At 43.1% G+C, this 24,457-nt stretch overlaps 1 protein-coding gene across 7 annotated transcripts in view; it reads right to left on the bottom strand.

The window, feature by feature from the left end:
- Positions 1-7,939: 7,939 nt before the first annotated feature.
- Positions 7,940-24,457, bottom strand: part of SMARCD3 (SWI/SNF related BAF chromatin remodeling complex subunit D3) — an 83,879-nt gene continuing 67,361 nt past the window's right edge. For 5 of the 7 annotated variants that reach the window (XM_090143343.1, XM_090143341.1, XM_090143344.1 and 2 more), the window contains 4 exons: positions 20,401-20,536; positions 10,711-10,833; positions 9,894-9,995; positions 7,941-9,795 (listed from right to left, as the gene is read on the bottom strand). In XM_090143343.1, coding sequence (XP_089999469.1) covers positions 9,742-9,795; positions 9,894-9,995; positions 10,711-10,833; positions 20,401-20,536 — 415 coding nt within the window. In that variant the 3' untranslated portion in view covers positions 7,941-9,741. Of the gene's footprint in view, positions 9,796-9,893; positions 9,996-10,710; positions 10,834-20,400; positions 20,537-24,457 lie in introns of those variants that run through there. The other 2 variants (XM_031613806.2, XR_016467959.1) reach the window with 2 other exon arrangements.

Here is a 24,457-nt window from a genome sequence, read left to right as displayed (position 1 = left end):
AGAGAGGTGCGCAGCTCAGGGCAAAGAGAAGGGAAAAGGGAAAAAGCAGAGATGGGATGCAGGACTGACACAGAGGAAGAGAAAAAAAAATGAAACAGGCTCCACCAGCACCACAGCCCAGCCTCGGGGCAAACCCCTTACCCAGAAACATAGTCCATCCTCATCAGCACCCTCACTGCTGCAGCAGGGGCTTCTCCAGCCCCAGCCCCAGCTGCACTCCTTCAGAAACACAAGGCCCACCACTTCACAGCACTGTCCCCTCCCCACACACAGTCCTCACTATAGAGCCTGTGCCCCTGGACACAGCATGCAGTTGTTTCACACTGATGGGCAGGCTAAGTACTTCATACTGCTCTCTCTTTCTCTCCCCAAAAAGACATGGAGAGAAAATATGATGAAAAAAAGTCCCAAAGATTGAGATAAGCACAGGAAAATGACTCACCAGTTACACAGTCAGAACAGAGTCAGTACAGGGAGATAATATAATTTATTGCCTATTAATAACAGACTAGAGTAGTAAAAACCAGAATGAAATTAAATAACCCCCATTTACCTTTTTCTACTTCCTTCCTCCAAGCTGCACAGGGAAATAGGGAACAGATTGGCAATCAGTCCATACTGCTTGGTCTTTGGTACTCCTTCCTCTTCACTCCCTTTACCTAAAGGTATATGGGGACCCTCCCATTGGTTGCCATCCTCGCCACAGACTGCAGTTCTTCAAGAACTGCTTCAGTATGGGTCTGTACCATGGACCTCCAGCATGGAATTCCCACAGTGGGCAGCTGCCACCAAACCTCATGCTCCAAGGGTTCCTCTCCAAAGGTTGATATTCCAGCCCACAGTCTGTTCCTATGGAGGCTCCCCATTGGCTGCACCATGGTCCTCTTCACAGACTTGCAGCATGGAGATTTGCTCTGCAGAGGGATGGCCTGCTCCACCATCCACCTCCACACACTGCAAGGGACCTCCTGCTCCGGTGCCTGGGGCACCACTTTCCCTTTCTTTTTCACCATGTCGTTGCTCCCCACATTTTCACACTCTTCTTTCTCAGCTGCTGCTGTGCAGTACTTCTTTCCTTTCTTCAGTGTACTCTCCTGGAGATGTGACCAGCATCACTCGTTGTTTCAGCCCTGGCCGGCAGCGCTAAAAGGGACCTGCTGCTTGGAACTGGCTCTTATCTAGCATGGGGCAGCTTCTGAATCCCCTATAAGGGCCACTTCTGCAGCAACCCCTACCAAAACTTTGCTATATAAACTTGATACAAATGATAGCTGCTCACCCAGTGCAAAAGGACTACAAACACAGCCAGTAGTGCAGGCGAAAATGCAACTCTGTATTAACACATGCACATAATCCCAGGAAGGACACTGCCCATATGCTCTCCTTTCCTCTGGGGCACTACAGCACTCAGTTCTAGAGCAGCTTTCTTTCATCCATCTCATGGAGAGCAGTTGCCTCTTTGAAGCCTTGAACTGCAGAGCAGAGGAGGAAGAAAACTATGGAAAAGGGTGCAGGTCAGAAGCAGAAAAGAAATGGATAGCCAGTGGGTGTCATGGCTGTATGATTTTTGGTTATCAGTATTCCATATCATAACATCATGTGGTCCACTGGGAGTTAAAGAGTTAATGCTCAAGTTCTGGGTACCTGTCCCAAAAAAGAACTACATACCACAGAGGACTTTGCACTATTTGTGCTACCATTTCTGTTCAAAGAAGAAATAAAAGTGGCAGTCACAAGACAGCCCCTCTTCCTCACCCATCTTTTCCCTTTTGATCCCAACATAGAATCATAGAATCACAAGGTTGGAAATGACCTATAAGATCATCTAGTCCAACCGTCCTCCCATCACCACTGCTACCACAAGCACTAAACCAGATCTCACAGCTCCTCATCCAGACACCTCTTGAACACTGCAGGGACGGCAACTCCACCACCTCTCTGGGCAGCCATTCCAGTGCCTGACCACCCTCTGAGAGAAGTTTTTCCTTATGCCTAATCTAAACCTCCTTCTCTGGTACAACTTGCAGCCATTTCCTTGGGTCCTGTTTGTTGACTGGAAGAAGAGGCCAAACCCCTCCTCATCACAACCTCCCTTCAGGAAGTTGTAGAGAGCAATTAGGTCTCCTCTGAGCCTCCTCCAGAGGAAATGCCCTGTGGCATGCATGCGGCAGGGGGGCTGGAGATTCATGAGGTCCTTTCCAACCCTGGCCATCCTGTGATTCTGTGAAATAATCCCAGCTCCCTCAGCTGCTCCTCTTAAGACCACAAAAACTCCTGGGTAACCCCTTACTACACCCAGCTGTAGTAATCCTGTAGGGAAGGCAGGGAGCATGTAACAAGGCACAGCCCTGACTGACAAGGACAGGAGGTCTTCTGCCTTACAATCATCTATCTTTGCCCACATGGCAGCATTAGCCACCCTACAGTGAGAGTCTTTGCCAGTGCCACAGGGCTGCACTCTACTGCATCTCCACAGAGTGAATACTCAGGAACTCCTCCAGCATCAGCAATAATTTGGTGTGACACAGTGTCTGCAGATAGCCATGTACCTTCTTTGATATCTTGGGCTTCTAAAACACTATTCCTTGCCTTCTCAATTTAAATCCTAAATAAACCCTAACTCTTATCTTTAAGAAGAATTCTTAATTAAACTTGCTCCCAAAATAAAGCCTAACTTGAACCCTACTCCAACTCCTAATCCCAACTCTTTTCCTAAATTTAACTTCCTTTTAATCTGTCTGAAGCCTTATCCCTTTACCTTAGGCACAAAATACCCATCACTGCAGTAATGCTCAGTCATTTTTATCTCATTTTGAAACCTACCTTGCATGGAGTACAGAAAGTTGTTTTTCAAAGAATTATCAAATACACATTGCTTCACCAATTCCTTCCCACTATCACTTCTTGTCCTGCTTATAGAAGGTCACTTAATCCTAGATTACAAAAGAAAAGTAAGAAAGTATCAAATTGCTTAATGCTGTCCCAGGTGAAGTTATGTCTAGAGGCCTGGCATCTGCACAGATAAAAAAAACTGAATAAGCATTACACTTGGCATTAAAGCTGGAAAGACGATCATGTGAAAATGGGAAAAGAAACAGAGAAGGAATGCTCACCTGTAGCTGAAGATCTAGGTTTGCAGGAAAGACTTCAGAGGAGAGATCTCCAGAAAGAAGCCCTTCCCCAGTGGCAGTCAGCCCTTAAATGGGGTCTAGGAGAGGTGCAGCCAGGCTCCATATTTCCCATCCCACAGCTGAATCGCCTTCAGCTGTGCTTCCATTGCTGATTCAGTCCTTTCCTCAGGTGATCAATCAGTGGTCCAGGCCACGACTCAACAGTTCCCGTAAAGTAGGCAAGATCAACCAAAACAGCATAAATGCACGGAGGGAGCAGAATAGTGTTTCAAAGTTCAGTTGAATGTTTGGAATGGTGGGTGATAACGACAGCATCCAGGTAGAATAGGTATGACATTTAGAAATGGAGAATAGGTACACAACCTATAGAGATGTATGAAATGCGTGGGGAAAAAAAACGCCTGCAAATCACACAGCACACAGAAGACGGGGTGATAAAGACACATGGCTGTCAGGTAGCAGTAAGAGGTGGCTGCTCCCTAAGGACAGGCAGCCAGCAGCAGAGCATGGCAGCATGCCTGGCAGGGAAGAGACTCCCCAACCAAGATCCAGCCCAGCAATATCTGAACAAGGCAAGCAACACAAACCAGGAGGTGGTAGTCGTGCTCAGAGTCCAACTCTTCAGAAAAGCTCATGATTATGAGGCACATCTAAAGTCAAACTTCAGTCAGTCTACCATACAGAAACAACAGGCCTCACAGCAAAGAATAATTGTAGTTAGGTAGGAAACAGTCACACCTGCAATATAACCTGTACAGAAGCCAAATGACCGGGCCTGAGTTTTTACTGAGCCCCTGGGCCAGAGGGCAGGATGTGGAGGTGGAAGCTACGTGTGAGGCTGGTGAGTCATGAAGGCCTGTCAGTACGATGGCAACATTGACTAGTATGCTGTGCTGGGGGAAGGAAGACCAAAATAGTGGGTAGCAATCAATCTCAAATTTTAGAAGGCATATAGCATAAGTCTCTGCTTATGAAGACCAAAAAAAATGTAGACATACATGAACCAGGTGTCTAACCTTGCAGCCTGGTCAGTGGAGCCTGGACAGCAAAGTAACTTAACTTGAGCTAGTTTTGTTCAGCTGCTCAACTGCATCATGACCTAAAATTTGGCTGCTCTGATTAGCTCTCCCTTGACTATGTCTTGAGTTTGACCTGAACCCCACCACAATTTTTATAGCAGATTTAATATCTGTTATATAATCTAAATTTGTGTAACTTCTCCCTTCCAGCTTCCCTTGCAAAGAGGACTCCCTGAGATCATCCTAATCTCTCTTTCTGTATATATCCACATTCTTTGCGTTGTACTCACCAATGGCTTTTTCCTCCAAGAAAGTGAAGAAGTGACAGGAAACTAAACAGTAAATGTGCATTTCTCCTTTCAGATTCCCATGCAAAAGACAGCATGTCTTTTGCTGCTCCAAGAGGAAAGGGGTAAAATGCATTGTTATTACCACAAGATGCAATTGCTATTACTGCTACTTGCTTTTTTCTCCATTAGGAAGTGTGTAGGCGTATTTTTTTCAAAATCAAAATTAATTTTTTTCTCATCTGCTGAGATTTCCTAGATAACCTTCCAGGTAGAACTATTCCATATCTATCTTTATAGATTTGTGGCTTTTTTTTTCATACAGGCTGTTTGCTTCCTTCTCAAAGTTACTACTTCTGCTTCCAATTTCACCGAGTTGCTGTAATAATTCTAGGCCTTCCTTTTCTCTTTCACCTTTTTTTCTTCTTTCTGCTCTCCACACACTCCACTTCTTTATGCTGTTCTTTCTTGACAGTCTGCTGGGCTCTGACACTTTAACCCCAAAACAAAACCTCCTTCACTGAGCTGGCGAACTGCAGCTTGTTCATCTTGTCAAGTATTTCTAATGTTTGTATAGAGGAAGGCTGGCTGTTGGCACAGCTTATTCCAGTCTCCTCTCAGCTTCCAAGCTCTAGATCCAGCCATAAATTTTTGTTCATTGATTGTAACTAATAACAATAGCAAAGTATACATCAAATATCCATCAAAGGACCAAGCACAGAAGCCAGATTTCCCCAGTATTAAGGATTTCTCATTGACACTTCGGCATTTTGCAAATGGCAGCAGATCATGAAAGTCCTACATATACATAAGAAAGACCTAAAGAGTAACAGTTCTCACTGTTGTCAAGCCATTAAAAGCCTGTGTTTGTACACCCTCTTTATGTGTTTGTGTACATACAAGTAAGCAGAAACCTGAAAACTTGAGAATGTTGGAATCTTTTGTCAGGAGCAGAAAGCAATCAATTACACCAAGTTAGCCATTTTAGCAGAGCCTGAGATCATCACCTCATATATCATTTCTTCACCACGAACTGGGGTAAACGGCCCCGCTTTGCTCAGTAGTCTCCAGGTCTCTGGGCAGTTTCACACAGAAAGTGATCTCTTCCTACTCCTTAGATAAAATTTTCTGTAGAGGAAAAGTATGAAAAAGCTCCTACAACATTACTTATACACAAAAGAAGTTTGCAAAAAAAGTTTTCTTTTTAAAAGGCATAAGGCAAGTGCAAGAGTTACAAAGAAACAAAGCATTTATTGTTAAAAGCTTTTCTACCACTCACTCATCATCATACAGTGAAGACACGATGGCTACAGAATAGATTGAGTTTCTCTTCCATCTCCCCTTATGAATATATTTGCTCACTCACAAATTCACAGCTGTATTTTTTAAATGGAGTACTTTTCTTCAGTGAGATTGGAAAAAGAGTTAATCATACAGGATCTGGTAGAACAGATACATCCTATTAAACAACAGAGCAGTTACAGAAGGGACATCTCTTTCTTCAGGAAAAAAAAAAAACAAAACAAAACAGTGTCTTCATTTCCCCTTCATCTCTTCAAGCTGCCATAAAAGGGTTCTCAACACAAACAGGAAAAAAACTCAACACCTCACTACTGCTTTAGAAAAATGTGGACTTGTAGCATATAATACCAATACTTTCACTAGCTTCAGCAGAATAAATTCTATACAGTGTGATATAAAAAGCTGTCAACTGAAGCCACGCATGCACTAGAATAACCAGTGCTGGTAAGTGGAACAGCTAAATCCCCATGGATAATAGTGGGAAAAGTTTTGACAATGAGCCTCCAAAGCGATATGCAGAACACATGGCTGTGCCCTGCATGTCCGTTTGCCAAACGTACCAGTTGAGAATGACACTCAGACCTGACCCCTACATGTATACATATCCATATGCACACAAAATATACAAAACCACATCAGCTGTGCTATTTTCAGCAATGTCTGCACATTATCCTGTGCTCTGTCTTAATGGCACTTCAGTGGCACTCTGCTCCCATTTTTTTCCTTTCTTTTACAATCATAGTATTCTTCCCTCTATCCTGGTATTTTTCTTCCACAATCAAACATTTGTTTTTCCTTTAGCTGTTATGCCAGCATTTCAGCTTCAAGATATATTTCCCTTTTATTGCATTCCAGAGATTGTTTTAACTCTGTCCTAATTTTGTGTTATATTTTCTAACAATCTATATTATCACCTATAAAGTAACTACTAATGTGCACAGATTTTATTTATTTGCTCAATTTATTTTTGCAGTATGCACATATTTGTATTGTACCGTGGTAGAAACCAAGGAAACCCAAAAATTTTCTCGCCTTTTTCTTTTTTCAGCCAAAAAATACCATCATCTCGAGACTAAGATGAATTCATTATTCAAAATCTGCTGCAATTACATGCCTGCTCATTACCATTAACTTTCACTTCACATGCCTAAGCTGCATTTGCTCGAGTTCCGACCAGAGTTTGTTCCATTGCTTCTCCTCAAATATAATGTCACATTTTTCCAAAAACCAAGTCCTGGCTACACCCCTGGGATGGATGACAAAGGCCCAAATGATTCTGCGCCCAGGATAAAAGTATCAAAATTTCAGATGCATTTTAACTGAAAGGAAGACATCTGGCAACTATTCTTAAGACTCATCATTGGTGAGCAGTCTTTTTATGTGCAGTAGGAACATGGACAGTAGAACATAAGAATTTGGATTTTGGCTTGCCAGGTACTGACTCATGCACGAGCATGCACATGCCACACTCATACATACACTTCAGTACAGCTCTGGTATTTAACATAGCTGCAGCCTCCAGTGATGCTGTTCTGGCTCCGCTGGGCAGCAGCAACACATTACTTACATCAATTTGCTCTGAAAAACCCATACAATTAATTAATTCTAAAGAGAGATTCTAGAAGTAGATTAGACTCAGTTATTTTGCCAGCTGTGGCACGTAACTGGAATTTCTCTGAAGAAATATTTACCACTCAAATGACAATGTTCTCAAAACCAAAAGCCCCTGGCAGACGGCATCTATCCCAGCTTCATGCCCTTCTCACATTCCTACTTATCTTTTTCTAAATTTATTATTCCTGGAGATCAAATGCATCCCCTGAATGTAGCTGCTCTGTTCACCACATACAGAAAATAATTTTACACTGGACAGCATGCACACAACTGACACAGCAGCATAACAAATATGGAAGCACAGTAGCAGATGATCCTCACTGTTTTCCCTCATAGTTTTTGCTTGTAGTGCAATTAGCAGAGTCCTACAGCAAATAAGATTTAAAGTCATTAACTGTCTGACAACCTCTCAGCCCCTACCAAGACTCAGTTTAAGACTGCTGGATTTCAGGTTTTCGTGTAAAAAGGGTTTTTTTAATTAAAATAAAATAAAATAAAATAAAATAAAATAAAATAAAATAAAATAAAATAAAATAAAATAAAATAAAATAAAATAAAATAAAATAAAATAAAATAAAATAAAATAAATCCAAACCAAGCCATTCCCAGGAAAAGGCCTTGGGCAAAGAGGTACAGCTGTGCTTTTTCTCACACCAATGTTTTTACACAGTGTTACTGCCAACAAATGATTGCAATCAAGCGTGAATTTTCTGAGACACCTCTGATCACAATGGACAGAGTGAAAGCTATGGCACTGGTAACATGTAAGCAGATGTATTCAACAAAGGACTGGGAGGGAAGACTTGTGTCTTCTGTGACTGGACAGAAGAAACTTTTACATTCAAATATGAAAGAATTGGCAAAGACAGCAGAAGAGGACTTTACTGTAGCAAAATAGTATATACATACTATAGCTGCCTCCATTCCTTATCACACGTGAACTTTCATTCCAAGAAAGTGAAAGAAAGGAGACGAAGAGGAGCAGCCTAGAAGAGGATATTGAGTGCTACATCATCAGGACCCAGTTATACTTTGGCAGCTGCTTTTTGGACAAGAAATCATGTTGGTTCATTAATGACAAACTAATCTGTGCACTACAAAAAGCAGGACGGGGGAAGGATTTAATGAAGATGTCTCTGCTTCCGAGTCAATATGGTATAATTCCCACTGTCTGAATTTGTCATGTATTTGCAAAGAAGGTGGTTTCTAAGCGGTATCTAAGGCTGATAGTGCTTCATAATTCAATAGCATCCTATGTAACCAAAAAGAGTGAATGGAGGAACTGAATGATCCATAGGAAAAGGCAATTTACCTATGACTGAAGAAGACCAACCCAGGGATTCTGTTAAGACTGTGAAGTAAAGAGAAAACTGCCACATTATATGAAGTTAAGTTTTTTGGATTCTGAACCAACTTAACAATTAGAGAACTTCTTTACAGTCTTGATCTCCAGTGGCACACAAAGATAGAAATGTTTAAGCAATCTCCTATTTTGCCTATAGGCTTATTGTTAATATCTGCTGTGTTCAAGGCAGGTATCAGCAAAGCACCATTAGTTATTTGCATTTTCTCAGATTGCCTTATTTCTTGCTTCAACTTCTGCTTTACTAACCCACTGATACTTGAGAATGCTTAAGAAGCTTTCATTCTGGAAAAAAAATGTCTTCCTCTCAGTATAGCACATTGATCATACTCATGTGATATATAAATCTGTTTGCCTTTCATTGCACGGGCAGGGGAAACGGAGCGTGTTACAGTTTGCAAAATAGATGTCCTAAATGTACTTTATTCTTCCAAAGGAGCTTTTCATTTCAGGAATGAAAACTCTCCTAGTTTATTATTTTACATAGCATGATGGCTCCTTGCACTGTAATGAAAGTTCTATTCAGGAATATAAAGCATTCCACAACTATCAGGACTATCTTGTCTAATTCCAGAGAAGTTACTATTTGAGACTCTTAGGTAACACAAGATGAAAATTACCTTTATTTCTCTAAAACTGTAGTCTTTTATAACACTCAACTCAATTTCTCCCATCAATACCATCCATGATTCTATGCATAACCCATAAGGATTTGCTGCATAGTGTCTCAACTTTCCACTAGAACTCAATGATGCAAGTTGATGAATTAATCTTTAATCGTCTTTAGCACTGACACCTGTATAAAGCATGGCAATCTTCTGCTATCTATGGCCTGGAATGATTTGAGACACCTCCCATGGGTGGTGTTTTCAAGGGTCACTCTAAAGCTGGTGTTCTGACTGGTTTGTTGATGGTACATTCCCATCCAGTCAGGAAGCAGGTCCATGTGTAACAGTGAGCTAAGTAACACTGGGGAGTCCACTTGTTCTGTGGTCATGATGCCAATGTGATGTTTTGAGCAATACTTATGTGTTGCGCACTCCCAGAGACTGTTCCAGTTCCTGTCGGCGCTGCTGAATCTGAAAGAAAAAGAGAAACCGTACAGTTCAGCAGATTCAATTGTTCAGTGACAGGAAAATTCACTTATGAGCCATTAGCGTGGCTTACTCCTTCATACCTTGCAGTAGAAATATCTGCTCACAGCCTCTTGAGACCATGGCTCATGATAAAATTCAGCTCTGCGTTCTTCTTCTGGATTTCCAACTACATCAGTCATCACCTGTGACAAAAATAAAAATACTTTTCACTATAGCTACTCTACCATGTAGAGAAATACTAGATTTACCTGGAGCCAAAACCTATCTGCACTGCTACATTAAAAATATTCAGGACTGACCTCTAAGCCCAAGGCAAATGGAAAATGAATGGCGTGAAGGGCATGTGTGGTTACCATCAATACATGACAATAACAGGCAAATTGTGAACAGCTCTTAACCTCTGCTCCAGAGCAAGTAAGGAGTAATTCAGCTGCCCAAGATAAGTGCTACAGATCTCTAACATTTTAACAGCAAGGAGAACACCAAACAACTGTTCTATGTATGCAGCTACAGAAGCTCCACAACACCTTAGTTCGTAAACATTTCAAGATGAAGGTATATTTGAACATTCTTTTAGATGTCTATCGCCCTTTTGAATATAAATAATAATCATAATCTTGACAATAGATCTTTGGAAAATTATCGATTAACAAAGTAGATATTTATATTTGAAGGACAATTCATTAAAATAATTTCACGGCTTTATTGATATAACTGGTTTTGAGGTGACAGCCTAAATGGTCTTTCCTGCATGCTTTCTGCTCTGGAATAGCAGAAGAAGACACTCACTGTCTTCTTTTCCACCAATTTTCTATCCTGGATGTTTTAGCCACACATGCTATACACATCTAACTATAGTTCTTACATTCTTGTCCCACTCATCAAACCGTAGCTCACCTTAAGATCCCTACTTTGGGACCGGAGAAGGTCTTGGATGTATCCTTTGGGATCTTTGGAGAAACTCAGCATGAAATCACGTTGTATTTTTAGCTGATTTATGGATTCGATTGTCTCATGAATCTAAAAGAAAAAAATAAGCTAGATGTTACTTAATTCCTCGCATGCTTCCACAATTCCGAGGCCAGCCCCACTACTGTCTTTGTGGTTCTTCTAATGTGCAAAGGTGACAATTCTACACCAAAAACCCATGAAAGATCCCACTGAATTTTCCCTTCAAAGTAGGAGTTAACCCTCATCCTGAAATCACATCTTGGTTTCACATGTATTTCTGCAATACAAGTATATTCTTCACTTCCTGCACTGAACTGCTGGATGGCACATATATATGACACCGAGGAGCCAAGTCTTACCCTAATGTAATGATTTCCTGTGTATAAGCAGTCTTTTCGCCAAGTCAGAGGTCTTTCAGTTAAAGTACTATATGAGTATGTTTTTAAACACTGTCCAATGCAAGAAAGCAGTTATTTCTCTGGTTAATCATCATTATACCTTCAATAATCTGTTGGGATGCTCAAATTTTGTGCTAGAGATTGTCTAATCAAGTCCATGTCAAATAAACTTACGTAACAGCCATGACTTCTAGATTTTTTCTGGTGAGAAAGCCTACTGATGTCATTATGGCTGCAAAAAGGAACGTGAACAATGAGAAACTGGGAGTATGAAAGATTTATAGAAAATGAGTCATATTCTCAAAATTATTATGAAATAAATGAACAATAACCAGCAGGGAAGAATGAAGACTCCAATGAAGAGTCGAGGACGTATAATTATCCTGGGTAACAATATTAATTATGATGATAGTTAATTAACTATTAGCACACGTACAAACAGAAACATTTTGTTACCCTGTTCCACCAAAATTCCAGGTTGAAATTGTAAATTCATCTCTTTAAATTTCTTGTATAAATCTATTTACCAAGACAGCTAATGTGGCCAGGCACAGAGGGAGAAACATATTAGTCTTCTGATATAACTATGCCACCAAGTCCACTATTGTAGACTCAACTGCAAAGTATACTAACAGAAGAGAGCTGCTTTCAACTTAAAATACTCCTCATTTGGGAAAATGATGTAGCTGTGCTAGAGGGAAATCTCCCATTGACATGCAACAAGTTCCCTCTAGATGACTCTATGGCAGCACAGCAACAAATGGTACAAACAGAAATACAGAAGTCAAGGCCTGCTTACCCAGAGGTGACCTCAGTAGCTACACTAATCACAGCTTGTGCTCTGCTGTAGCAAATGCTCAATAAAAGGTAGTAAAGATGTCAAAAATGGGGAGCTGCACTGGAAACAGTAATCCTCCAGGTTGGAAATTAACTGTATGAGCAGCTGTTCTGCTGAAAATGATCTTTTACCAGAATCCATAGGACCTCTGGTGTTCAAACCACCTTTAAACAGTACATAGGCAACAGCTGCACATGGTTAGAAATCAACAGAAAATGGGCAGGAATATGTGACATAAATAATATCTGTTCCATTATATCACACCTTCTCTTCCCTTGCTCTGAGAAGCCACTTTTATTTCTCCCTTACCCAGCCAAATCAACCATTTACGCATGTACCTGGACCAACAGTCCTCTTGACAAGAATCCCTAACACAGCTTGTAGAGCTCACCACTGCTGTGAGTATGCGTAATTCTCATTTAATAAATGAGGATGCAATTCTGCCAAACTGTTCCAAGTGATTTTTCTTCCATTCTTCTTCTACCTTTGCTACCAATGCAGCGAGCTGCTCTGCAACAGTGCATATACAGCACACATCTGAAATATGAGATTCTCCTAGCTTTCTCACATATAAATTTAATAATACTTCATGACATCTCAATAAAAATTTATAGTCAAACAGATTTACGATTCTTGAATACATTAAAAAAGCAATGGTGAGCAGGAATTCTGAGTTTACTCTCCTGCAAATTTTATAGAAGGCACTCATTCTGGAAAATTAACTAGGGCAGAACAACTACATCTGGACTTCTAAATATTTCTGCATTTGTAAGTTCTCTCTACAGTCAAAAGAGATCATGACAGTACAGTCAAACAGCAGAGACCACAGAATAATTAATCTCAACCAAAAGCAGACATTGCTATCTGATCAGTTGCACCATGTGTATACAGTGTAAAAGAGATTTAAAATTGTTCAAGGACTAAATGTAATGCAGAGTATCTATTTGGCCAGATAGTCCCAACATTTTAGCTTCTTTTTCTTCTTCCTCCACAGTAAAAACGTAAGCGCCCTCTTCAGCTCACTCGGAAGTTGTGTTAATGTTACCAGCCCAGCTGTTCCCAAAGTCTTTGGTTCACTCATCTCTGTTCATCCTCTGCAAAAGACTGCTTCCTTCAACCTATCCAAATGTTAATTCTTTGCCTCCTTCTCTTTCTCATTAGCATAAATCAAAAGCAAATTATTTTTCCTTCCCAATTCATTATCAGCACTATTAAAATCTCAATTAATGCCTGTCCTTGAGACTCTTATAGCTCAAAACATGCCATCCATAATTCAAACTACAGTATTAATCTTTCTTTGCTCACTATACATGCCGTATTTCTCCACTTTTCTTGCATCTTACTCCATCTCATCTCCTGCCTATTCAGGCTTGTATTTCTTACTCCACTATCTTATAAAGCTATCTTGTATCATCACCACAGTCTTGTGGTATCTTTAGGCACTTCTCTGCCTAATATTCATGTACAGGTAACAAGTTAGATTTTTATTTTCAATAAGCAATGGGAGAAATAGGCACTTTCTTATTATCTCTCATGTGACCTGCTTAGAGTCTACTTTGGATAAGATTACTTTCATAGAGTCACAGAATGGTTTGGGTTGGAAGGGACCTTTAAGATCATCTAGTCCCAACCCCCTGCTAGGGGGACACCTCCTGCTAGACCAGGTTGCTCAAAGCCCCGTCCAGCCTGGCCTCGATTGCCTCCCGGGAAAAGGCATCCACAACCCCCTTAGGCAACCTGCTTCAGTCCCTCGCCACCCTCACAGTAAGGAATTTCTTCGTAATATCTAGTCTAAATCTACCCTCTTCCAGTTTAAAGCCATTTCCCCTTATCCTGTCACTACCTGCCCTTTTAAAAAGTCCTTCCCCAGCTTTCCTGTAGGCTCCCCTTCAAGTACTGGAAGCCTTCTCTACTCCAGGATAAAGAGCTCCAACTTCCTCAGTCCCATAGGGGAGGTGGATTAGATGGCCTGGCACGTCAGAACCACAGAAATATAAGGCACTGGTGGACACTGGTGCACGGTGCACTCTAATGCCCTCAAGTCATGAAGGGACAAAATCGATTTATATTTCAGGGGTAACTGGGGGTTCCCAAGAGTTGACTGTGTTGGAGGCCTCCTTGGTAAAGACTGGCAAAAGCACCTTATTGTGACTGGCCCAGGGGCGGCCTGTATACTTGGTATTGATTACCTCAGAAGGGATATTTTAAGGCTCCCAAGGGGTATCGATGGGCCTTTGGAATAGCTGCTGTAGACACAAAAGGTGTTAAGCAGCTGCCTGCTTTGCCTGGCCTATCAGAAGATCCATCTGTTGTGGGGTTGCTATGAGTAAAAGAGCAGCAGGTACTGATTGCCACTTGGCCTGAAGGTAAAAAGTTCGGAACATAACCGGCAGAAGAGATATCACATGGTAAAGAGGCCCCACCATGTGCCAGAAAATGAAAAGAAATTTGCCCTGTTCACAGATGGATTGTGTCGTATGGTAAGGAAACATCACAGATGGAGCCCCACACCACAAGTTGCAGAGGCCACCGAAGGAAAAGGCGAATCAAGTCAGTTTGCAGAGGTAAAGGCTGTCCAGCTGGCCTTGTATGTTGCTGAATGGGAAGAAGTGGCCAGTTCTTTATACTGACTCATGGATGGTGGCAAATGCCTTATGGGGGTGGCTACAACAGTGAGAACAAAACAACTGGCAGTGGAAGAACATATTTGGGCTGCTGAACTGTGGAAAGATATTGCTGCCCAAATAAAGGATGTGGTTGTAAAGGTGTGCCATGTAGATGCCCATGTGCACAAGACTCAGGCTACTGAAGAACAGCAAAAAAAAAAAACCATCAGGTAGACTGAGCTGCCAGAATTGAGGTGGCTCAAATAGACTTGGACTGGCAACACAAGAGTGAATTATTTCCAGCTCACTGGGCCCATGAGACCTTGGCCATCAAGGAGATGCAACATAAGTGGGCTAGAGATCGAGGAGTGGCCTTAATTATGGATGGAATTGCACAGGTTATTCATGACTGTGAAACATGTGTCACAATTAAACAAGCCGAGAGGATGAAACCTCTCTGGGGGGAAGGGCGATGGTGAAAGTATAAATGTGGGGAGGAGTGGCAGGTTGATTACATCACCTTGCTGCGATCTCGCAATGGTAAGCGTTATGTGCTCACCATGGTGGAGGCAACCACTGGGTGGCTTGAAACATATGCAGTACCCCATGCTACCGCCTGAAACACCATATTGGAGAGGCAAACCCCATGGTGACGTGGCATCCCAGAAAGAATTGAGTCTAACAATGAGACTCATTTCAAAAATTTACTTGTGGATATTTGGGCCAAAGATCATGGTACTGAGTGGATTTATCATATCCCCTATCATGCACCAACTTCTGCCAAAATCAAATGATAGAAAGGCTTGTTAAAAACCATGTTGAACACAATGGGTGGCGGAACATTTAAACACTGGGAGAAGCATTTGGCAGAAACCACCTGGCTGGTCAACACTCGAGGATGGGTCAATCGAGATGGTCCTGCCCAATCCAGCTCTCTACATACTGTAGAGGCAGGTAAGGTCCCTGTGGTACATGTAAAAAAGCATGTTGGGAAAAGCACTTTGGGTCTTCCCAATTTCTGGAAAGGGCAAATCTCTCTGTGGAACTGTTTTTTCTCAGGGATCTGGGTCCACTTGGTGGGTGATGCAGAAAGATGGGGATGTTCAGTGTGTACCACAAGGGAATTTGATGCTGGGAGATGTGTATATACACATCAAAGAATCACAGAATCACAGAATGGCCAGGGTTGGAAGGGACCTCAAGGATCGTGAATCTCCAACCCCCCCCACCACAGGCAGGGCCACCAACCTCCACATTTAATACTAGACCAGGCTGCCCAGGGCCCCATCCAACCTGGCCTTGAACACCTCCAGGGATGGACAGGGCATCCACAGCCTCTCTGGGCAGCTGCTCCAGCACCTCACCGCTCTCCCTGTAAAGAATTTCCCCCTGACATCCAACCTAAATCTTCCCTCCCTCAACTTCAAACCATTTCCCCTTGTCCTGCAGTTATCAAGCCTTTCAAAGAGTTGATTCCCCTCTTCTTTGTAGACTCCTTTTAGGTATTGAAACGCTGCAATGAGGTCACCCCGCAGCCTTCTTTTCTCCAGGCTGAACAAGCCCAGCTCACTCAACCTGTCTTCGTAGAGGAGGTGCTCCAGTCCCCTGATCATCTTCATGGCTCTCCTCTGGGCCCTCTCCAACAGCAACCTGTCTTTCTTGTACTGAATGTATACACATGTACATGAATACACATGTACACACATGTGTAGGTGTATATATAAATATACAAATATATATAATATATAGATAATATAATACATAAATATATATATGTGTGTGTGTATAAATATACATGTGTGCATGTGTTTAATGTTTAATGTATATATTAAGCATGATTTAGTGATGTGGAATAAGGGGTGGAATGCTATGGTTTTATGATTTTTGGTTATCAGTATTCCACTTCATAACATCATGTAGTGTATTGAGAGTTAAAGAGTTGATGCTCCAGTTCCAGATAAAGAAGAACTACATCCCAAAGAGGACTGTTCACTGTACTGTTACCATTTCTGCTCAGAGCAAAAGGTAAAAGCCATTTGGAGGTCATTCAATCTTCCCTTTTTTGTTCTTGGCAGCGTGTGAGCTCCCTAGATCATCTCAACTCAGCAGTAGAGAAAGGCATTTGGCTTTTGGATGCTCTCATTTAATTGTTTTATTAGCTTCAATTCTAATTATATTGTATTTTAGTGTGTTATCTTGCATTCCGATATCTTATTTAGTAAATTGGTTTGTTTCTCCTTAGATTGTTGCTACTGTTTTGTTTTTAGGCCCATCTCTCTACCTTTTTCCCCTTTTTCCCACTTCCCTTTCCCAGGGTGTGGGTTCATGGGATCCCCACCCGGTTAGTCACAGAACCAGGCTGAACCAGCCCTTAAACTGTTGACAGGGTCAGACCACAGCAAGGTAGCAACTGGGGAACCAGGAGAGTCTCAGCCAGCAGTGTACATGTGTGTGCACGCATGTGCACTGGTGCTTGCGTATGTCTGTGCCTCTGTGTGGACATGTACACTTCTATGTGTGTGTGTGTGTGTGTGTGAGGCTACCTCTATCATCATTTGGAGTGAGGCTGCAGCCTTGGGGGCTTGAATGGCTAGGCAAATATTAGCAAACAGGGAGACTTGGATCAAGAGACAGATAGCAGGAAGACAGTGTCCAAGCCCAGCTGTCAGTAGGACATATCTGAAAATTCACTGAAAATTAGCTGACTTCCATTCTGCTCAGCTAGAGAAGGATTGCAATGAGAACATTTGTGATCTTTGTGTTCATAAAAGAGCTCTGTGTAACTGCCTCTTTTGATCTGTGTCGCTGGCCATGTATATAACATAGAATCATAGACTCATGAATGTTGGAAGACACCTCTGAGACCCTTAAGTCCAACCCCAACCTATCCCCACCATGCCCACTAATGATGTCCCCAAGTGCCACATCTCCATGGTTCTTGAATACTTTCAGGGACGGTGACTCCACCACTTCCTGGGCAGCCTGTTCCAATGCCTAACTACTCTTTCAGAGAATAAATTTTTCCAAATATCCAACCCGGACCTCCTCTGGCACATCTTGAGGCCATCACCTCTCATCCTATTGCTATTACCTGGCAGCAGAGGCCTACCCCTACCTCACTCCAACCTCCTTTCAAGAGTTGGCGAGAGCGATGAGGTCTCCCCTGACCTCAGCCACTCCCCATAAGACCTGTATTCCAGACCCTTCATCAGCTTTGTTGCCCTTCTCTGAATGTGCTCCAAGGCCTCAGTGTCTTTCTTGCAGTGGGGGGCTCGAAACTAAACAGAAGTGATTACTAAACCGCTCTCTATCATCTTTGAAAGATCCTGGCAAATGGGAGAGGTGCCTGAAGACTGAAGGATAGCCAACATCACTCCAGCCTTCAAAGAGGACAAGAAGAAGGATCCAGGAAACTACAGGCCAGTCAGCCTCACCTCTGTCCCTGGAAAGGTGACAGAACAATCTGTTCTGGATGCCACCTCCAAGCAATTGGAAGAGAAGAAGGTTATCAGGAGTAGTCAATACGGGTTCACCAAGGATAAATCATTCTTGACGAACCTGACAGCGTTCTATGATCTCATCACTGGCTATGGGCAGTGGGGGGAGAGCAGTGGATGTTGTGTACTTTGACTTCAGCAAGGCATCTGACAGCATCTCCCACAACATCCTTAAAATATGTGGGACAGATGAGCAGATGGTGAGGTGGATCAAGAACTGGCTGACTGGCAGAGCTGAGGAGGTTGTCATCAGCAGTGCAAAGTCTGCTTGTAGGCCTGTAACTAGCAGTGTTCCCCAGGGGTCAGTGCTGGTTCCAGTCTTATTCAAAATCTTCATTAATGACCTGGATGAAGGGATAGAATCCACCCTCAGCAAGTTTGCTAATGATACAACACTGGGAGGATTGGCTGTCATACCTCAAGGCTGTGCTACCATTCAATGACACCTGCACAGACTGGAATGTTGGGCAGGGAGGAACCTGGTGAGGTTTAACAAAAGCAAGTGTAGAGTCTGACACTTGGGGAGGAATAACTGCATACATCACTACAGGTTAGGGGATGACCAGCAGGAAAGGAGCTCTGCAGGGTCCTGGTGGACAACACATTGGCTATGAGCCAGCAGTGTGCTCTTGTGGCCAAGAAGGTCAATGGGATCTTGGGGTGCATTAACCTCCTTGGGAGCCTGTTCCAGTGCGTCACCACCCTCTGGGTGAAAAACTTCCTCCTGATATCCAACCTAAACCTCCTCTGTCTCAATTTAAAAATACCATATGACATCATGTAAGAAAATTATAAAGCTGAGGAGAGTTGGCTGTGGGAGACCGGCTAGGCATCAATCAGCAGGTGGTGGGTGATTGGTTTGTACATCACTTGTTTTCTGTATTTCTCTCTTCCCTTTCTGCCTTAGTATCTCAACCTATGAGTTCCATTTTTTTTTCCAATTTTCTCTCCCCATCCGACTGAGAGGGGAGGGAGTGTGAGAAAAAGGCTGTGTGACATTTATCTGTTTGCCAGGTTAAACCACAGCAGAGACAGAGTCAAAAGCTTTACTAAACTCTAGGTCAGACTACATCAAAAGCCTTTTCCTCATCCATCAGGGGGGTCACCTGGTCATAGAAGGAGATGAGGTTGGCCAAGCAGGATCTGCTTTTCATGAACCCATGCTGGCTAGACCTGATCCCCTGGTTGTCCTACACATGCTGTGTCATCTCTCTCAAGATGATCTGCTCCATAACCTTACCTGGCATTGAGATCAGGATGACAGGCCTGTAGTTCCCCAGATCCTCCTTATGACCCTTCTTGTAATTGGGCATCACATTAGCAAGATGTTCCTGGTTGACCAGGACTGCTGATAAATGACAGAAAGCAGCTTGGCAATCATCTCTGCCAGCTCCTTCAGCACCCTTGGGTGGGTCCCACCCAGCCCCATGGACTTCTGACAGCCCAGGTCACTAACTGAACTGCAGGGAGTTTATTCTGCTCTTTATCCCTGTATTACAACTCAGTAGGCTTAGTATCCTAAGGACAACTGGTCTGATATTAAAAACGTAAGTAAAGAAGACACTGAGAACCTCAGACATTTCACCATCCTCAGTGATAATGTTCCCTGCCACATCCAATGAAGGATAGGGATTCTCCTTGGTCCTCCTCTTGCTGCTAATTTATTTGTAAAAACACTTTTTATTATCTTTAACAATGGTGGCTGAGTTTTTGTCTTTCTAATTTTCTCTCTGCAAATATGTGTATTTGTAGTGTATACGGACGCACATGTATCTGTGTGCACTTACTGGGAATACATGCTCAGCCCTGTTGCTGGTTGGCTTTGCAGTAAAGGAGCTGTGGCAGCCTCTCAGGCTTTCAGATCCAGCCTAATTCCCTTAACACACACCTTGGAAGACCATAATTGATTCACCTCGTGTGCTCTAAAGTGTTTTTAGTTGTAAATAAGCCATGTTAGTTTCCCACAGAACACAAGACATCTACTAAATAGTTCAGAGAAATCCTACAGCATGAACAGTGGCCCATGCTTTATGTCACCTGCCAGGGGATTCATTATACTGTCTGTGAAACTCTGCTTCTATTACCCTGACAATGATATCAGGCCCTGAATCAAATCCTAACATCAAACTCTGCTCACTTCACTGTATTTCCATTGCATTCAACCCTTGAAAGCAAATCCAAATGAGAAATCCCTTTCTCATGTTACTCTCTTTGATGCATGGCAACAAAGCCACATGGAAGATACACAATATATATATATATATATGCCATGTGATACTTTACTCCTGGACCAGTACCTTGTTGTCCAATGCTGTAATCTCCTGTTGGTTAGCTGTTGAGAGAAGAAAACTACTCATCTGTCCCTTTAATGGGTCTTCAACTTCTACATCTATGTCATAACAAGCCGTCTTCTTCTGATCATTGGGATCAACACTACAGAGAGGATAATAGAATATCATAAGAACTGCTGTAATGAATCAGAGTAAATACCCATCCAGACAGGATATATTTTCTGCAAAGGACTGTTGCAGATGCTGGGAGAAGAATTTAAGAACTGGTTACCTACATATATACATGCATATCCTAGCATACTGTCTTATCTTTCATCAGCTAGAATTCAGACTTTTGAGTCAGAGGTTTTGTCCAAACTACAAACTTTAACAGCTACTAATGCTCAGTCTTCATTAAATTGTCTAACATTTTCTGAGAACAGCTATAACTTTGGCCTCCAAAGTAATTTCCAGTTGTAAATAACATTTCAATATTGTTCCTGTTCCACTGCATCTGTTTAGGGTAAGTAAAACCACACACTATCTTCCTGGATGTGAGCACTTAATGACACTGGTTATCAGTTCCAATGCTAATAATTGAGTTGGAGGACCATGAATGGGGGAGCTGTGACTTTCCACTTGAAGTCACTGAAACTGTAAGAGATCATTTGCAAAAGTTAAACGTTCTAAAGTCTAGGGGGCTTGATGGGATTCATCTCTAAGCACTGAAGGAGTTAGCACATGTTATAACTGGACCTCTATCAACAATTCACTAAAGGTCTTGGGATGCTGTGGAGATTTCTGCTCGCTGGAACACAATGTTATAATGATCTACAAGAAGGTCAAGAGAGAAGACCTACCAAAAACTACAATCTAATCTCAGTACATGAAAAAATATAGAGAAGAGTTTCCTGGGTACTATCAAAGGATAATTAAAAAACAAAGATGTTATCAGGCATAGTCAACATGGATTCACAGTGGGAAAAGCCTGTCTCAGTAACATGATCTCTTTCTGCAATCACATCACCCGTTCAGTGGGTCAAGAAAAAGCAGAGGTTATAATCTTATTGGACTTTATTAAGGCCTTTAATACCATCCCTCACAGAATCCTTCTGAACAAATTGTCGAACCATGACCTGAACAGGGTCACATTGGCTGATGAAGTGGCTGAATGGTAGAGCTCAAAGAGTTATAGTGATGTGTTGCTACATCTGGCAGGCAATCAGTCACCAGCAGTGTTCCCTAGGTCTCAATTCTAAAGTCAGTCTTGTTCAACACATTTATCAGTGATCCAGATCAGGAGTTGAATGCATCCTCAGGAAGTTTGGTGACAATACTAAACTGGGAGATGCTGCTGACTCTCTGCAGGGACAAGAAACCTTGTAAAGGGATCTAAGTAGATTGGATAATTGGGCAATTGTTAGTTGCATTAAATTCAGTAAGGATAAATGCTGGTTTCTGCATCTGGGATGGAGGAATGCCAAACAAGTGCAGATTGGAAGATGAATCATGGAGAATAACAAATTTGTAGAGTCTGGAAGGGACCTCCAGAGACAATCTAGCCCAGCCCCCCTGCAAAGCAGGCCCCCTACAGCAGACTGCACAAGTAGGTGTCCAAGCAGGTCTTGAATATCTCCAAAGGAGAATCCACAACCTCCCTGGACAGCCTGTTTCAGCACTCCATCAACCTTACTTGTGAGGAAATTCCTTCTCATATTGGTGTGGAACTTTCTGTGCTCCAGTTTATGGCTGTTTCCCCTTGTCTTGTTGTCATGTCCCCACAGACTGCCGAAAAGAGTTTGTCCACATCTCCTTGACTCCCACACTTCAGATACTTATAAACATTAATCAGATAATCAGACGATTCCTCAATGTTTCAGTCCCCCACCACATCCTTATCTCCAAACTGGAGGGATGTGGATTTGATGGGTGGACCACTCGATGGATAAGAAACTGGCTGAAAGGCCGCAGACAGAGGGTGGTCATCAATGGCTCTATGTCCAGGTGGAGGCTGGTAACGAGCGGCGTCCCCCAGGGATCTGTCTTGGGACCGGTCCTCTTTAACATCTTTATCAATGACACCGATGACGGAATTGAGTGCACCCTCAGCAAGTTTTCTGATGACACCAAGCTGAGTGGTGCGGTCGACACGTTTGAAGGAAGGAATGCCATTCAGAGGGACCTCGAGAGGCTGGAAACGTGGGCCCGGGTGAACCTGATGAGGTTCAACACGACAAAGTGCAGAGTTTTGCACTTGGGCCGGAGGAATCCCAGGCATCCCTACAGACTGGAAGGAGCGGTCCTTGAGAGCAGCCCTGTGGAGAGAAGGACCTGCGGGTCTTGATGGATGAAAAACTTAATATGAGCCAGCAGTGTGCCCTTGTGGCTCGGAAGGCAAATGGTATCCTGGGCTCCATCAAAAGAGGGGTGGCCAGCAGGGACAGGGAGGTGATTGTGCCCCTCTACTCTGCTCTTGTGAGGCCCCATCTGGAGTACTGCATCCAAGTCTGGAGCCCCCAGTACAAGAAAGACAGGGAGCTGTTGGAGAGGGTCCAGAGGAGCCACAAAGATGATCAGGGGACTGGAGCACCTCCCCTATAAGGACAGGCTGAAGGAGTTGGGCTTGGTCAGCCTGAAGAAAAGAAGGCTGTGGGGTGACCTCATTGCAGCCTTTCATTACCTAAAGGGAGCCTACAAACAGGAGGGAAATCAACTCTTTGAAAGGGTGAGTGACAGCAGGACAAGGGGAAATGGTTTGAAGTTGAGGGAAGGGAGATTTAGGTTGGACGTCAGGGGGAAATTCTTTACGGAGAGAGTGGTGAGGTACTGGAACAGGCTGCCCAGAGAGGTTGTGGATGCCCCGTCCATCCCTGGAGGTGGTCAAGGCCAGATTGGATGGGGCCCTGGGCAGCCTGGTCTACCACTAAACAGGGAGGTTGGTGGCCCTGCCTGTGGTGGGGGGGTTGGAGATTCATGATCCTTGAGGTCCCTTCCAACCCTGGCAATTCTGTGATTCTGTGTTTCCTTGTAGCAGAGCTTTCTCAGGTACTTATAAACATTAATTAGATAATCAGATGATTCCTCAGTGTTTACTCCTAGCAGAGGTTTTTCCAGACCATTCATCACTTATGTGTCTCTTTCTAGATTCTCATGTATGGGGGAACTGGGAACAGGACAAAGTACTCCAGATGAGGCATCACCAGGTCTGTGTAGAGAGGAAGGATTACTTCCCTTGTTCTGCTGGCCATGCTCTTTTTAATGTACCCCATGATACCAATGGTCTTCTTGGCCACAAGAGCATATTGATGGTTCATAGTCAACCTGCTGTTCTCCAGGGCTTTCAGGTCCTTCTCTGCAGAGCTGCTTTCCAGGATAGAATTCACAAAGCTGCACCAGGGGAGGTTCAGACTAGGAGACAGACCTTTTCTGTCTAGTTGGAAGTGTGCTGGCGGACTGGAGACTGGCAAGTGCAACACCCATCTTAAAAAGGGCAGGAAAGATAACCCTGGTAGCTACAGACATACCAGTCTCACTTTGGTGCCGGGAAAGATTACAGAACAGATAATCTTGGGAGCCATCATGAACCAACTAAAGGTCAACGATAGGATCAGGCCCAGTCAGCATGTGTTTATGAATGGTAGATCCTGTATGACAAACCTGATTTCATTCTATGACAAGGTGACCCGCTTAGTGCATGAGGGTAACGCTGTCGATGTGGTCTACCTGGACTTCAGTAAAGCCTTTGACACTGTCCCCCACAACACTCTTGTGGAAAAGCTGGCTGTCTACTGTTTGGATGGGCGTACACTCCACTGGGTGAAACACTAGCTAGATGGCCAGACCCAAAGAGCTGTGGTCAGTGGGGTTAAATCCAGTTGGCTGCCAGTCACAAGTGGTGTTCCCCAGAGCTTGGTACTGGGGCCACTTCTCTTTAACATCTTTATTAACAAACTTGACAAGAGGATCAAGTGCACCCTCAGTAAGCTTGCAGAGGACACCAAGTTGAGAGGCAGCGTTGATCTGCCTGAGGGGAGAAAGGCACTACATAGGGACCCTGATAGACTGGATTGATGGGCCAAGGTTA

This window comes from Phasianus colchicus, chromosome 6 (genome assembly GCF_987193195.1).
Source record: "Phasianus colchicus chromosome 6, bPhaCol1.hap1.1, whole genome shotgun sequence".
Lineage (NCBI taxonomy): Eukaryota > Metazoa > Chordata > Aves > Galliformes > Phasianidae > Phasianus > Phasianus colchicus.
This window is presented reverse-complemented; position numbering and strand designations above follow the sequence as displayed.